A 15,595-nucleotide genomic window follows, 5' to 3' on the forward strand; every position below is an offset into this window, starting at 1 on the left:
CAAAAAGTCCAAACGGGCACTTTTTAACCCCAGGGATGCACGAGGGTTAAAATAAGACTCATCACCTAAAAGTTAACTTGTTTTTAGATCATTTTCACCTGTATCAAACCAATTTTCTCTTGAAGTAAGTAGAAAAATCTGCCAGTGAAAGCAACATTTTTGTGCTTGTAGCCTAATAAGAAAGAATAACTTGCTCCACTATCAGATTTTTCAGCTTATTTCAAGTGAAAATATGCTTGAAATAAGTAAAATGTGTCTTAAAAACAAACTACTTTTTAGGTGATGAGTCTTATTTTAGGTATAATTAGATTTGTTTCGACTAGAAATGACATTTTTGACTGGAAATACGACGAATTTTCTCATAATTTCAGTCAAAAAGCCTTGATGCAATAGTCACATTTACAGTATGTGGTACTTTTATACATTAAAAACCTAAAAACGGGTCAGTGGCGGTCCTAACACAAGAGGAAGGTGTAACGTCCTTGTTTTGCTTTGTTTCATCACTAAGGATCAGCGTGTCTCTGTTTATTTGACCTCTGCAGCTGTGGTGTCACCGCTGACCTTTGACCTGTTTTATTTGCAGGGAGATGCCAGAAATCCGCAGCAGGCCGAGGTACAGTCAGCAATCAGACGCCTCTTAAAAGCAAATAATTATTTTTTTTAATTGATAATTTTATTTATTGTCACTCGTCTGTTGTCTCCTTTAAATGCAGGAGCAACAAATCATTTCTCAAAATTAAAAATCAATCATTCTGTGAACTGACAGAATAGATTTATTTTCATTTTTATGATTCATTGTCTTGATCATCAATGTGAGATTTATTCACTGTAAAAACTCAAAATCTTACCAAGAATATTTGTCTTGTTTTTAGTCAAAACAAATCTCATTACACTTGAAATAAGACACAAAATCTAAAAAGTAACTTGTTTTTAGACAATTTTCACTTGTTTCAAGCTATTTTTGACTTGAAATAAGTAGTAATATCTGTCCATGGAGCAAGTTAAGTTTTTTTGTGCTTTAAGAAAGAATAACTTGCTCCACTATCAGATTTTTCTACCCATTTCAAGTGAAAATATGCTTGAAATAAGTAAAATCTGTCGTGGTATAATTAGATTTGTTTCGACTAGAAATGACATTTTTGACTGGAAATACAACAAATATTCTCAGTAAGATTTTGAGTTTTTGCAGTGTAATCAATAATTTCCTAATATCCAAAACTTTTAGCAGGTTTACATCTTTAAGCTTCGTCTTGTGTTGGCTTTCTGTGATTATCTCTTTTGTTAGACTCAGTTTTGACCCGAGTCACCTTCCTTATCCATGAAAAGGTTGATTTGCACTTGATTCCTGTTTTAACTCTAATTATTGTTCTTATCGTTATAACCAGGGCAAACCTGACCCTAATAACACAAATGTAATCATAATTTCAGTCAAAAAGCCTTGATGCAATAGTCACATTCATGTGATACTTTTATACATTATAAACCTAAAAACGGGTCAGTGGCGGTCCTAACACAAGAGGAAGGTGTAACGTCCTTGTTTTGCTTTGTTTCATCACTATATAAAGGATCAGCGTGTCTCTGTTTATTCAACTTCTGCAGCTGTGGTGTCACCGCTGACCTTTGACCTGTTTATTTTCAGGGAGATGCCAGAAATCCGCAGCAGGCCGAGGTACAGTCAGCAATCAGACGCCTCTTAAAAGCAAATAATTATTTTTTTTAATTGAACATTTTATTTATTGTCACTCATCTGTTATCTCCACTCTGTTCTGTTTTTTTTTTAAATGCAGGAGCAACAAATCATTTCTCAAAATTAAAAATCAATCATTCTGTGAACTGACAGAATAGATTTATTTTCATTTTTATGATTCATTGTCTTGATCATCAATGTGAGATTTATTCACTGTAAAAAGTCAAAATCTTACCAAGAATATTTGTCTTGTTTTTAGTCAAAAATAAGACACAAAACCTAAAAAGTAACTTGTTTTTAGACAATTTTCACTTGTTTCAAGCTATTTTTGACTTGAAATAAGTAGTAATATCTGTCCATGGAGCAAGTTAAGTTTTTTTGTGCTTTAAGAAAGAATAACTTGCTCCCATTTCAAGTGAAAATATGCTTGAAATAAGTAAAATATGTCTTAAAAACAAACTACTTTTTATGTGATGAGTCTTATTTTAGGTATAATTAGATTTGTTTCGACTAGAAATGACATTTTTGACTGGAAATACAACAAATATTCTCAGTAAGATTTTGGTTTTTGCAGTGTTTTTGCAGTGTAACCCTAACCCTAACCCACTTTTAGCAGGTTTACATCTTTAAGCTTCGTCTTGTGTTGGCTTTCTGTGATTATCTCTTTTGTTAGACTCAGTTTTGACCCGAGTGACCTTCCTTATGCATGAAAAGGTTGATTTGCATGAGATTTCTGTTTTAACTCTAATTATTGTTCTTATCGTTATAACCAGGGCAAACCTGACCCTAACAACACAAATGTAATCATAATTTTAGTCAAAAATCCTTATGTGGTACTTTTATACATTAAAAACCTAAAAACGGGTCAGTGGCGGTCCTAACACAAGAGGAAGGTGTAACGTCCTTGTTTTGCTTTGTTTCATCACTAAGGATCAGCGTGTCTCTGTTTATTTGACCTCTGCAGCTGTGGTGTCACCGCTGACCTTTGACCTCTTTATTTGCAGGGAGATGCCGGAAATCCGCAGCAGGCCGAGGTACAGTCAGCAATCAGACGCCTCTTAAAAGCAAATAATTTATTTTTTTAATTGAACATTTTATTTATTGTCACTTGTCTGTTGTCTCCACTCTGTTCTGTTTTTTTTTAAATGCAGGAGCAACAAATCATTTCTCAAAATTAAAAATCAATCATTCTGTGAACTGACAGAATAGATTTATTTTCATTTTTATGATTCATTGTCTTGATCATCAATGTGAGATTTATTCACTGTAAAAACTCAAAATCTTACCAAGAATATTCGTCTTATTTTTAGTCAAAACTAATCTCATTACACTTGAAATAAGACACAAAACCTAAAAAGTAACTTGTTTTTAGACAGTTTTCACTTGTTTAAAGCTATTTTTTGACTTGAAATAAGTAGTAATACCTGTCCATGGAGCAAGTTAAGTTTTTTTTGCAAGACAGAAATGTCTTTACCTCCAAGCTCTGTTTTTTTTTAACCTACAGTCACCCTTACATGCTGTCATACAGGATGTATCTCGTATATTTAGGGTTTTTTCTGCTCAGACGCCCCACTGAAATCCACTGAAAAAGTGACTGAACTCTAACCCTTCAAAATGACCTATAATGTATAATGCTTCTGTTTTCTGCACGTAGCAGCAGCAGCAGCAGCGCCCCCTAGTGAGCAGAAGAAGATAAGATAATAATATTCAAAGGCTTTAGTTCCCAACATCACAGCAGTAAAGAGCCAAAAACACCTGAAGCAATAACATGAAAATAAATCATCAATAAAAACATGTAACTTTGCCTTAAAGGGATAGTTCACTCAAAATTGAAATTTCACTCATTATCTACTCTCTACCCTCATGTCGACTAAGGGTTGGGAGAAGTTTCATAGTCCTCCGTGGCTTCTCTGCTTCTCTGCAGCAGTATTTGTCCATATAATGGTTGTGAATGGTGTTCACTTTTCTTCGTCCAAAAAGACACACCAAAAAACATCCAAATACCTCCATACTGCTCATCTGTAATGTCCCTCTTGTATTGAAGCCCCGACATGAGAAACTGTTCCGAAAAAAAAAAAAAGTCTATATTTTAAGCTTGTTTGTAGCGGAAGCTCCCAGTGTTGCTCTGCCGGAATCTCACACAATTTGCGGAGCCGTGAACTGGGTGTCAATGCAAATCACGCGAGATTTGGACGGACCAGGAAGAGCAGTGCTTAGACTTATTTAATTTTTTTCGGAACAATTTCTCATGTTGGGGCTTCAATACAAGAGGGACATTACAGACGAACGGAGCGTCATTACAGACGAGCACTATGGAGGTATTGGGATGTTTTTTGGTATGTCTTTTTGGACGAAGAAAAGTGAGCTCCATTCTCAACCGTCATATGGACATGCAGAAATTTAAATTTTGAGTGAACTATCCCTTTAAAGGTTACATCTTTTTCCAAAACAAAACATAAAACAACGTAATAATATGTCGTATCTGTTCAGAAAGCTTCAAAGTTTGGATCGGTGACTTGAAAACAACCAAAGAGAAAGTTCAACCGGTGAAATCAAACACGTCTGCTGTGAGTCAGTGTGTCAGTTCGTTGTTATTGATCAGGAGGAGGAGGCAGTGCAGAGAGGGGAGTTGTGGTCTTCATCTGCGGTGGTCCACAGTCCAGTCTGACTCCCCGGTCGGTCGGTCAACATGAGGCAGTGGACGCTGCTCTGCGTTTTATTCCTTCTCCTTCTCTGTAAATCTAACGGAAAGTTTAAGATAAAGCTAAAAAAGATTATAAGGTAACGTCCTGTCACATCTCCTCCTCCTCCTTCTCATCTGTTCATGTCTTTTGAAGTTTTGTTTACTAATGAAGCTGTGATCTTTACAGGCTGCCATGGCGTGACAGGTATGTGTGTGTATATACTATACGTGTGTGTGTGTGTATATACTATATATATATATTATATGTGTGTGTGAGTGAGATCACATCACATTCTGCCTCTCTAAGTTATTATTTGTGAATCTTCCCTTCAGGTTTACGACGTTTGATGACTACATTCGTCGTCCTGAGTGAGTATAATCCCACAGCTGGGACGGGTCGTACCTTGAACCTGCTACACACACAACACATGACACGACACAAATACTATAGCCTATAATCAATAATTTCCTAACCTTTTAGCAGGTTTATCATCTATGGTACCATGTTGGCCTCAGGCAACATACCACTTTTTGGCCTGTCACATCTCCACAATTCATCCCATTTAATGCAGTAATACTTTAAAAAAGAGAGGAGACCTTAGAGAACCAATAACAATGCTTTAATTTATCACATGATGACTTTCAAGAAGCCATACTGAAACCCTTCTTTGTAGACTTTTTCAAAGGAAACAGGTTTGCCATTTTGCTCCACTAAAACGGTCTGAAAACATACAGTAACTTCCTGGCCCTTTTTCATCTGGAAAAAATATATTCACACTAATAGATTAGTAAAGTTTAATTGTTAATAGTTCCATGCAATTTATTTACTTATTAAATAATGGAAACTTGTTGCACCTGTTGCCCCAAAGCAACAACGTACCATTATAGAAAATTGCAATGTTGCCTTGAGGCTAGATTGCAATTTAATTTATGGAATCAATATTGCATTATGAGACTATGGTAGTGTGTGTTTAGGTGTAAATATAATGTTCAAAAACATATAATTCATCATAATTTTGTTTTTATCCTTAATACATTTAATTTTGGATGCAGTAAAGTAAACATCAGGCTATTATGATGATGATGAGGAAGATGAGAATGAGAATTTGGATGAGGATGAGGCCAGTGAAGGTGAAAGTCTACAGAGACTGGTGTTTCTAATAGCGTATATGATGAACCGTAATGGTACAATGTTGCCTACAGTCCAAAAATCCCCAAAACTTCCAAAAATATCTAATTTTAAAAACTTTCTTTAGATTATGTTTATTTAGTCTATTTTGAGACATAAAAACACTCCAAACATTTTTTCCCCCACTGGCATCATAATGTGTACCATAGAGGGTTAACCTCCTTGTTTTGCTTTGTTGTTTTTTTTTTATTTCGATGCATCACCATATAAAGAATCAGCTTGTCTCTGTTTATTCGACCTCTGACCTTTGACCTGTTTAAATAAAAGTACCTTTACCTTTGACCTGTTTATTTGCAGTGACCACAACCCACTGGAGGAAGTCAGCAACACGCCGAGGTACAGTCACCAATCAGACGCCTCTTCTCACAACTATTAACGCAAATAAAGAAGGATTATTATCATCTATTATTAACAGGACTGTCCTTTTATTTATCGTCGCTCGTCTGTTGTTTCCGTTCAGCAACCCTTTAATTTACAGGCAGTTAGTTATGTGATAATGTCAAGAAATAACAATTGCGTCATAATGTCTAGAAATAACGTCCGATTTCATAGTAATGTTGAGAAATATAGCCAAGTAATAACGATTGATTGAGTAGAAATAGCCCAGAAATATTGGTAAATTCCAAGGACTTGGTGGAGAAAAATTCTGACCTTTCCCAAAAAATTGAAAGCATGAAAAGCATGTGTAGTCTTTTGCCTTTATGAAAAACATGACATTATTTTTAAGTTGACTGTTATTTCTTGGCTATTTCTTGACATTATCACGTTAGTTAACGGCCTGTAAATTAAAGGGAAAAATCCACTATTCAGAACAGATTTCCTGTCATTTTTGTGATTCATTCTCTTGATCATCTATCTGAGATTTATTGAAAACTAGGCTCATTTTTCATTCTCTGTATCTATAAAATGACTTACACTTCACTGCAGCATCAATGTTTATTGTTGCTAATAACTTTTGTGCAATGTCAGATTATCAGGATGCATTGAGTTACCTTTGTGCAGTATTGTATACTGTATGTATTAGTGCAGTGGTTCCCAACCTTTTTTGGCTCGTGACCCCATTTTGAGTCAGTCATGTGTCAAATCATATATTTTTATATGCTGCATTTTATTTGAACTCGATTTATTGTCGAGAAAGTGAAAGTATAGAATACAGTTGTTTAACGCTCCTGCTGTCCTGCTGGGTCAAGGAAGGAAGGAAGGACAAAGGGAAAGAAGGAAGGGAGGAAGGATGAAGGGAAAGAAAGAAGGAAGGATGGCAGGAAGGACAAAAGGAAAGAAGGAAGGACAAAAGGAACGATGGGAGAAAAGAAGGAAGGGAAAAAGGAAGGAATGATAGATGGAGGAAGGGAACAGATTGGGTCAAAAAAGAAGGAAGAAGGAAGGACGAAGGGAAGGAAGGGAGGGAGGCAAAAAGGATTGTGGAAAGAAGGAAGGACAAAGGGAACGATGGGAGGAAAGAAGAAAGGGAAAAAGGAAGGAAAGAAAGATGGAGGGAGAGAACAGACCAGGTCAACTGGCTGGATCAAAAGAGGAAGGAAGGAAGGAAGGAAGGAAGGAAGGAAGGAAGGAAGGAAGGAAGGAAGGAAGGAAGGAAGGAAGGAAGGAAGGGAGGGAGGGAGGGAGGGAGGGAAAAAGGATTTTGGAAAGAGGGAAGGACAAAGGGAACGATGGGAGGAAAGAAGGAAGGGAAAAAGGAAGGAAAGCAAGATGGAGGGAGGGAACAGACCAGGTCAACTGGATCAAAAGAGGAAGGAAGGAAGGAAGGAAGGAAGGAAGGAAGGAAGGAAGGAAGGAAGGAAGGAAGGAAGGAAGGAAGGAAGGAAGGAAGGAAGGACGGACGGACGGACGGAAGGAAGGAAGGGAAAAAGGATTTTGGAAAGAAGGAAGGACAAAGGGAACGATGGGAGGAAAGAAGGAAGGGAAAAAGGAAAGAAAGATGGAGGGAGGGAACAGACCAGGTCAACTGGATCAAAAGAGGAAGGAAGGAAGGAAGGAAGGAAGGAAGGAAGGAAGGAAGGAAGGAAGGAAGGAAGGAAGGAAGGAAGGAAGGAAGGAAGGAAGGAAGGAAGGAAGGAAGGAAGGAAGGGAAAAGGGATTTTGGAAAGAAAGAAAGGAGAAAGGAAGGAAAGAAGGAAGGATGGAGGAAGTGAACAGATTGGGTCAGAACGACAACAGGAGGGTTAAGATTGTGTGTGGTGTTTTTAATCATACATTTAAAAATAATAATAATTAGTCAAAAGAATATTTTTATCCGTAATCTTTTTTTTAAAATCAATAACTAGACATTTCAGGCGACCCCATTTGTATTCCAGGCGACCCCACATGGGGTCCCGACCCCAAGGTTGAAAAACACTGTACTAGTGACTTGTACTTGTACTAAGTAGCCTAGTACTTCTGCTCCCTGGTGCAGGTTCACGCTGCTGGCCCCAGACCTGCTGAGGACCGACGTCCCGGTGAACATCTACCTGCAGGCGGAGAACCTGCCCAGCGCCATCGACGTCACCATCAACGTCATGGACTTCACCAAGACCACCTCCATGCTGCGGGACTCGGCCCGGCTCGGCCCTGAAAACGGCTTCCACATTCTGAAGCCCATCCAGGTGAGTCAGCAGCAGCAGCAGCAGCAGCAGCAGCAGCAGCAGCAGCAGCAGCAGCAGGGTGGCGGCTTTTTAGTTTCGTATTTTACACATCAGTTGAATCAGCAATGGAGCTCACTAACCCTGTCACTGCTCAAAGATGTGTGTGTGTGTTTGCTCTGCAGCACAAACACAGGATCTATCTGTCCAATCCAGACCAGATCAATCAATCTTTTTATTATTTGCATTCATTCTGATTAGAAAATATCTTCTTGCTTTCTTTTTTATCAACAGTGTCTTTCTGATAGATTCACAGGATTTATGCCTTCAGGTTAAGTTTTACTATGGTCTCATGTTGCTTTATCAATCTGATATTAAATCCAGTATCACAGATTGTTCTCATGGTCCAGACCTCTGAAGATGTCTGTTATATTTTCCTGTTATTCTAAGGTTAATGATAAAACCTCAGACTTTCATAAAGCTGTCATAGAAGGTACATTAGATAAGATAAGATAAGATAATATAAGATAAGATAAGATAAGATAAGATAAGATAAGATAAGATAAGATAAGATAAGATAAGATCAAATAAGATAAGATGAGATGGGATGCCTTTAATTGCCACTGTATTTAAAGTATGATTAGTGTTTAGACACATAATTAAAAAAAACTATACAACATAAAAAAATGAGGTAGGTTAAAAGAAAAAAAGTAAGAAAAAGTGATGTTATATTAATGCCATGAGTCTAATTGAGTTTTTACTTGGTTTATTTTTGTGTCTTTTTTTGCCAGCTGAATTAAACATTATATTAGAGACATAAGCTTTAATCTGTTTATATTTTGTGCTTTGTATTTTGTTTTTGTGTCTTTTTTATGCACGTTAAATATAATAGATCTAGAATCATATGTGTATTATTATTATCATAATTATTACATTGTCCTGGTTGTTTTCACATTAAACCTCGAATCCTCATTACGTCTCTGTGCCGCCTCATCACAGCTTCCCTCAGAGAGTTTGAACCGTGACGAGAAGAGGGACAAGTTTGTGAATCTGCGGGTGACGTTTGGGGGCTACCACGCCGAGGACCGGGTGGTGATGGTGTCCTTCCACTCTGGGTACATCTTCATCCAGACTGACAAACCCGTCTATAACCCCGGAGACACAGGTGAGGAGGACACTCACAAAAACAAAACAAAACATGATGTTCGCTGGGAACACAAAGTTGAAGACATAACATGTAATTTTTAAAGGGATAGTTCAACATTTTGGCAAATTGGCCCATTGCCATAATTGCTATAGTCATAGCAGTAGGTTCGTTACCTTTAATTGTAGGTGTAAGCTATTTTTAGTACAGCGGAGCGCAGCAGCAGGCTGCTCAGAGCTACGCTATGGAGGCTAAGGGAATTTCTTGGTTTCCCTCATTAAACTCATCAAATACAAAATCCCAAAACTCCACAGCGCTTTTGTAGACAAGTTGTGAGCTGCACAACCACCACGCTATGAGATAATGACGGAACGATACGAAACAAGCCGTTTTCGAGGTAAATTCATACAAAACCGCTGATGCGCGTTGCGTTCAGGGACAGTTTTACAGCAAGCAGTCTCTGTATTTACCCTGTATTTACCTCGAAAACGGCTCCGTTTCGTATCGTTCCATCATTATCTCATAGCGTGGTGGTTGTGCAGGTCACAACTTGTCTACAAAAGCGCTGTGGAGTTTTGGGATGTTGAATTTGATGAGTTTAATGAGGGAAACCAAGAAATTCCCTTAGCCTCCATAGCGTAGCTCTGAGCAGCCAGCTGCTGCGCTCCGCCGTACTGAAAATAGCTTACACCTACAATTAAAGGTAATGAACCTACTGCTATGACTATAGCGATTATGGCAATGGGCCAATTTGCCAAAATGTTGAACTATCCCTTTAACATGTAGTTTTATGAGATGGGGAAAACATTTTGGTAATTTTACAAGAATTAGGAAATTATAAATACAAGTTCATTACAAGAATTGAAATTGTTAAGATTTTAGAGAAAAAAAAACATCATTAAAAAAAAAACACCTAAACTTTGCCTAAAATTACAACTTTTCTCCACTAAAATTTGACTATTTTCTTGTTTGATTATGTCTTTCTCCATAAAATTTCAAATTAGAATAATTTTCCTTGAAAAATTATGACTACTTTGTTGTAATATCATGACTTTTTGCTTGGATTATTATGATTTTTCTCCAAATTACAACTTCATTGTTGAAATGTCTCATTTTTTACTATCTTGAGTGTGACTCAAATAACACGTCATAACTTAAAAAGTTCTGTAAAGCATTTTATTTATTCAAATTCATCAGAATCTTTAAATACAACCCCTTCTCCTTTTTTCTCCAGTCCCGTGGTGACACAGTAATGTTGCTGCCATATGTTCTGATACTAATAATGAAACCCACATAACAGTGTTTTACTGGTCGATTAAAACCTTTTCTTGTCTCTTCGTCTCCAGTTCACTACAGAGCCTTTGTGTCTTCTCCCTCCTTTAAGGCCTTCGAAGGCACCATCACCATAGATATCCAGGTAACCCAATAAATGACTGGTCAAATAATTGCATCCCTATTATGTCATTGTAAAAGAATTCTCTGTGGGTCTTTGATGAAACAAACACGACTCATAAGGACGAAGCTGAAAATGATCATTGGATGCAAATGTGAAAATAATCTCACTATGAACTTTGGTGTTTGTTTCAGAACCCAGAGGGCGTGGTGATTAAACAGGTGTCCAGCGTCAGAGCAGTCGATGGACTTTTCCCAGACACATATCTTCTCTCTGAATATGTCAAGTAAGAACATCCTGATTGATTAATTGATCGGTTGTCAGTGCATTCAGTCACCTATTAACTTGTTTTATCTAACAGTCCAACAGCGGTACATGAGATATTGGGGCTTATCATGACACGTGGAAAAGGATGTAGTAGGTTGTTTATTTACATCCAGAATTACCCAAAAACAACCTAGAGATTGAACGAGCCGGGTCAGCACGACTAACCTGACCGGGGCTGGTTGGGTTGGGTTTTAATTTTCAGGCCTGTTGAGAACTCTAGCTTGAATTAAGCAGCTTAGAAACTACTCAAACGGGTGATCTAGGGTTGGGGTTATATGAGAGACTGAGACTGGCTTTCATTTTCTCAAACCTGCAGCCAAACCGGGCCAGTACAGGTGACTCTATTTTAGATACATGATATATGAGAAGACACAGATTAAAACCAAGACTTTCACCCTAAACTGTGGTGACTCTGATTACATAGAGCATTTTAACCTTTACTTAAGTCACCAAATCCAACGTTGCAAGATCCAAAAGTCTCTGTATCGTTTGTTTGTGCAGTGAAGGAAAGTGGACGTTGACCGTGAAGTTTGACCACTGGTCACAGAACACATTCAGCTCCCAGTTTGAGGTCAAGAAACATGGTATGTGACCTTTTTTTATTATTATTATTTGCTTTACACATCAGTAGCAGCTTGTTGTCACACTTGACCTTACTGTAGGTACAACCATCAAGGAACACAACAATAACACTTGTTCTGTCTTGAGCCAATTGACAGTTATACATTACCCTCCCTCTGAAACAAGAAATACTTTTGTTTTGCCCAAAGCTACAAGGACACAAATATTAACACGTATTTCACAACGGCACACCAGTACATTGTGTTATTTCTGAACACTTAACATTGTGGTGTGTTGTGTTTCAGTGCTTCCTGCCTTCAACGTCACATTGACTCCCAGGAAGTCCTACCTCGACCTGCAGGACACTGAGCTGGCCGTAGAGATCTCAGCCAGGTCGATCACTCACTTCCTATCGACCCATCGAAGCCTTTTAAATCTCCTGTGCTCAGTTTTTTTTATCTTAGTGTTAAATGAAGTGACTGTGTCTCAGGTACCTGTATGGAAAGCCGGTCGAGGGGACGGCCTACGTGGTGTTTGGAATAAAGATGAACAAACAGATGACGAGGCTGCCGACAATGAAGCAGGTCACAAATGTGAGTCACAACTCCGTCCCATAGTTCAACATCTGCAACTAAAAACTGCATCAGGTTTCGTTAGCGTTCTCTGGTGTGTCACAGCTGCTCAATTAATCGAATGCAACATCCAAATGACAGGACCTGCAATTGGTTTTGATGAAGGTAAAATGTGTCTCAACCAGTGTTGATGGTGAGCTTGTTTAGCTAATAATTAGGTTTTCTTATAAAACCTGTTTTTCTGATTCATAAGAAAACCTAGCTATTGAAAAAATGGCAGATATATTGAATTCCATTGTGATATGTGAATTTCTTCTACCTCTAACCTGAAGGTGTTGGGGTTAGCATGCTAACCAGCTAGCCCTGGCCCATCTCGTCACATTTCCGATAGTGACTCGCTGCAGCTTCCTGTCTGCCTCCTCCAGGGCCGTTGTATAGGAGAGAAAGGTGATGATAATTCTAGGGGCCCAGCGCCCAGTAGGGCCCACAAAAAACCCCAGTAGTCTAATCTTTGTATGACTGAATTATTCTGCCCTGACTAATACTCATAGTAATGCTGCATTAGCATCAAAACAAAGTAGGCTAAATAAAAAATGATAATACATAGTAGTCTACGAAAAAAAGTGGAGAAGTCAGGGGCCCACTTTAGTATTCTTTCAGGGGCCCCAGAATTCCTAGCAACGGCCCTGGCCTCCTCTGAAGACTTAGAGGACACATTATACCTTCTATAGTCTCATAAATACCACAATGGTTGAAGGTCTCGTCAAGCAGCAGTCACCACCACCTGCTCCCACTGACAGACCCACATTCAGCCGCTTTAACTCAGATGTAATTGGCGATTTGTATCTTCATCCCATGTTTTGTAAAATGACTGTACGGCCTCTTGTCTCCCTGTAGCTGGACGGAGGAGTCGTCACTCTGAGCACGGCGGAGATCAGGAGAGCTTACCCCGACATTAGGTCTTTGGTGGGCAACTCTGTGTATGTGAAGGCCTCTGTCCTCACCAAGACAGGTAGGTTAAATATACAGTACATGGAAAAACAACGCAGATAAGCGCAGACTGCACATAAAGGCAGGTGATTTCCCATCAATAAAATCAATCACTTATTGGGACACATGTAGTATAGAAACATGATACTGTTCTCCATGAGTTAGTTTATCTATTATGAAACCACCTCCTGTGATGTTTGTTCAGTCTGGTTTGTTTGCACGGCCTGAAAAGATCAAACTTCCCAATGTGTTGTAATCAGGCCTGAGTTAGGACACAACACAACTCGGACAGATCAATGGATGATCATCTGCAGCAGCTCAAATATGAAGCTCTGACTTTCCTCTGTGTCACAACTCGGGGAATCATTGGGGACGTCGTTAAAATCTTTATTTTTTCCCAACAGAATGTTACAGATGTGTAATCTCTCCCCTGCAACACAGAAAATCCCTTTTTTTTGTCTCGAAATGATTCAGGTCATTGGTTATTTACTTTTCTATGACCTCTGTGTTTTTCCTCTACAGGCAGTGACCTGGTTGAAGCTGAAAAGAGTGGGATTAAAATCGTGGAGTCTCCCTATGTCATAACCTTCAGAGACACAGCAAAATACTTCAAACCCGGCCTGCCCTTCGACCTAGCGGTGAGAACAGAGGGCTGTGTTTGTTTGCATTCTTTATTTGATCATGAAATGCAACTAAATCCCCCCCCAAAAGGTTTTCAAATTATTATTAAAACAAACAAACAAAACACAAACTCACAAACACAAATTCCCACCAAAAAAAAATCACACAGTCATGATTGCAGCTCCCTCAACACATGCACTATTGATTGATTGGTGACTGTGTGTGTGTGTGTGTGTGTGTGTGTGTGTGTGTGTGTGTGTGTGTGTGTGTGTGTGTGTGTGTGTGTGTGTGTGTGTGTGTGTGTGTGTGTGTGTGTGTGTGTGTGTGTGTCTATGATGTCAGATGAGATTGACTCCAGCCCTCTGCAATGCCCTCTGGATGGATGGATGGATGGATGGATGGATGGATGGGATAGGTGGGTGGGTGGGGGGTTTAGTAGATGATGGATGGATGGATGGATGGATGGATGGATGGATGGATGGATGGATGGATGGATGGATGGATGGATGGATGGATGGATGGATGGATGGATGGATGGATGGATGAATGGATGGTTTAGTAGATGGATGGATGTGTGGGTGGTTTAGTGGATGGATGGATGTATGGATGGATGGTTTAGTAGATGGATGAATGGATGGTTTAGTAGATGGATGGATGTGTGGGTGGTTTGATGGATGGATGGATGGATGGATGGATGGATGGATGGATGGATAGGTGGGTGGGTGGGGGGTTTAGTAGATGATGGATGGATGCATGGATGGATGGATGGATGGATGGATGGATGGTTTAGTAGATGGATGAATGGATGGTTTAGTAGATGGATGGATGTGTGGGTGGTTTAGTGGATGGATGGATGGATGGATGGTTTAGTAGATGGATGGATGGATGGATGGTTTAGTAGATGGATGGATGGATGGGTGGACGGATGGTTTAGCAGATGGATGGATGGATGAATGGTTTAGTAGATGGAAGGATGGATGGATGGATGGATGGATGGATGGATGGATGGATGGGATAGGTGGGTGGGTGGGGGGTTTAGTAGATGATGGATGGATGGATGGATGGATGGATGGATGGATGGATGGATGGATGGATGGATGGATGGATGAATGGATGGTTTAGTAGATGGATGGATGTGTGGGTGGTTTAGTGGATGGATGGATGGATGGATGGATGGATGGATGGATGGATGGTTTAGTAGATGGATGAATGGATGGTTTAGTAGATGGATGGATGTGTGGGTGGTTTGATGGATGGATGGATGGATGGATGGATGGATGGATGGATGGATGGATGGATGGATAGGTGGGTGGGTGGGGGGTTTAGTAGATGATGGATGGATGGATGGATGGATGGATGGATGGATGGATGGATGGATGGATGGATGGATGGATGGATGGATGGTTTAGTAGATGGATGAATGGATGGTTTAGTAGATGGATGGATGTGTGGGTGGTTTAGTGGATGGATGGATGGATGGATGGATGGATGGATGGTTTAGTAGATGGATGGATGGATGGATGGTTTAGTAGATGGATGGATGGATGGGTGGATGGATGGTTTAGTAGATGGATGGATGGATGAATGGATGGTTTAGTAGATGGATGGATGTGTGGGTGGTTTAGTAGATGGATGGATGGATGGGTGGATGGATGAATGGATGGATGATTTAGTAGATGGATGGATGGATGGATGGATGGGTGGGTGGATGGATGGATGGATGGATGGATGGATGGTTTAGTAGATGGATGAATGGATGGTTTAGTAGATGGATGGATGTGTGGGTGGTTTAGTGGATAGATGGATGGATGAATGGATGAATGGATGGATGGTTTAGTAGATGGATGGA

The 15,595-nt window shown here is 39.4% G+C and overlaps 1 protein-coding gene across 1 annotated transcript in view; it reads left to right on the forward strand.

Annotated features, from left to right (window-relative positions):
- The first annotated feature begins 4,361 nt into the window (after positions 1-4,361).
- The window catches only part of LOC146992349 (venom factor-like), a 28,130-nt gene continuing 16,896 nt past the window's right edge, over positions 4,362-15,595 (forward strand). Inside the window, exons 1-13 of the mRNA XM_085785713.1 lie at positions 4,362-4,468; positions 4,558-4,575; positions 4,704-4,739; positions 5,857-5,895; positions 7,973-8,162; positions 9,138-9,303; positions 10,629-10,699; positions 10,870-10,961; positions 11,504-11,586; positions 11,869-11,956; positions 12,054-12,156; positions 13,033-13,147; positions 13,648-13,763. Coding sequence (XP_085641839.1) covers positions 4,377-4,468; positions 4,558-4,575; positions 4,704-4,739; positions 5,857-5,895; positions 7,973-8,162; positions 9,138-9,303; positions 10,629-10,699; positions 10,870-10,961; positions 11,504-11,586; positions 11,869-11,956; positions 12,054-12,156; positions 13,033-13,147; positions 13,648-13,763 — 1,209 coding nt within the window. The 5' untranslated portion in view covers positions 4,362-4,376. The remainder of the gene's footprint in view (positions 4,469-4,557; positions 4,576-4,703; positions 4,740-5,856; positions 5,896-7,972; positions 8,163-9,137; positions 9,304-10,628; positions 10,700-10,869; positions 10,962-11,503; positions 11,587-11,868; positions 11,957-12,053; positions 12,157-13,032; positions 13,148-13,647; positions 13,764-15,595) is intronic.

The sequence above is a fragment of the Trachurus japonicus genome, chromosome 1, assembly GCF_045865225.1.
Source record: "Trachurus japonicus isolate A0001 chromosome 1, Traja_1.0".
Taxonomy (NCBI): domain Eukaryota; kingdom Metazoa; phylum Chordata; class Actinopteri; order Carangiformes; family Carangidae; genus Trachurus; species Trachurus japonicus.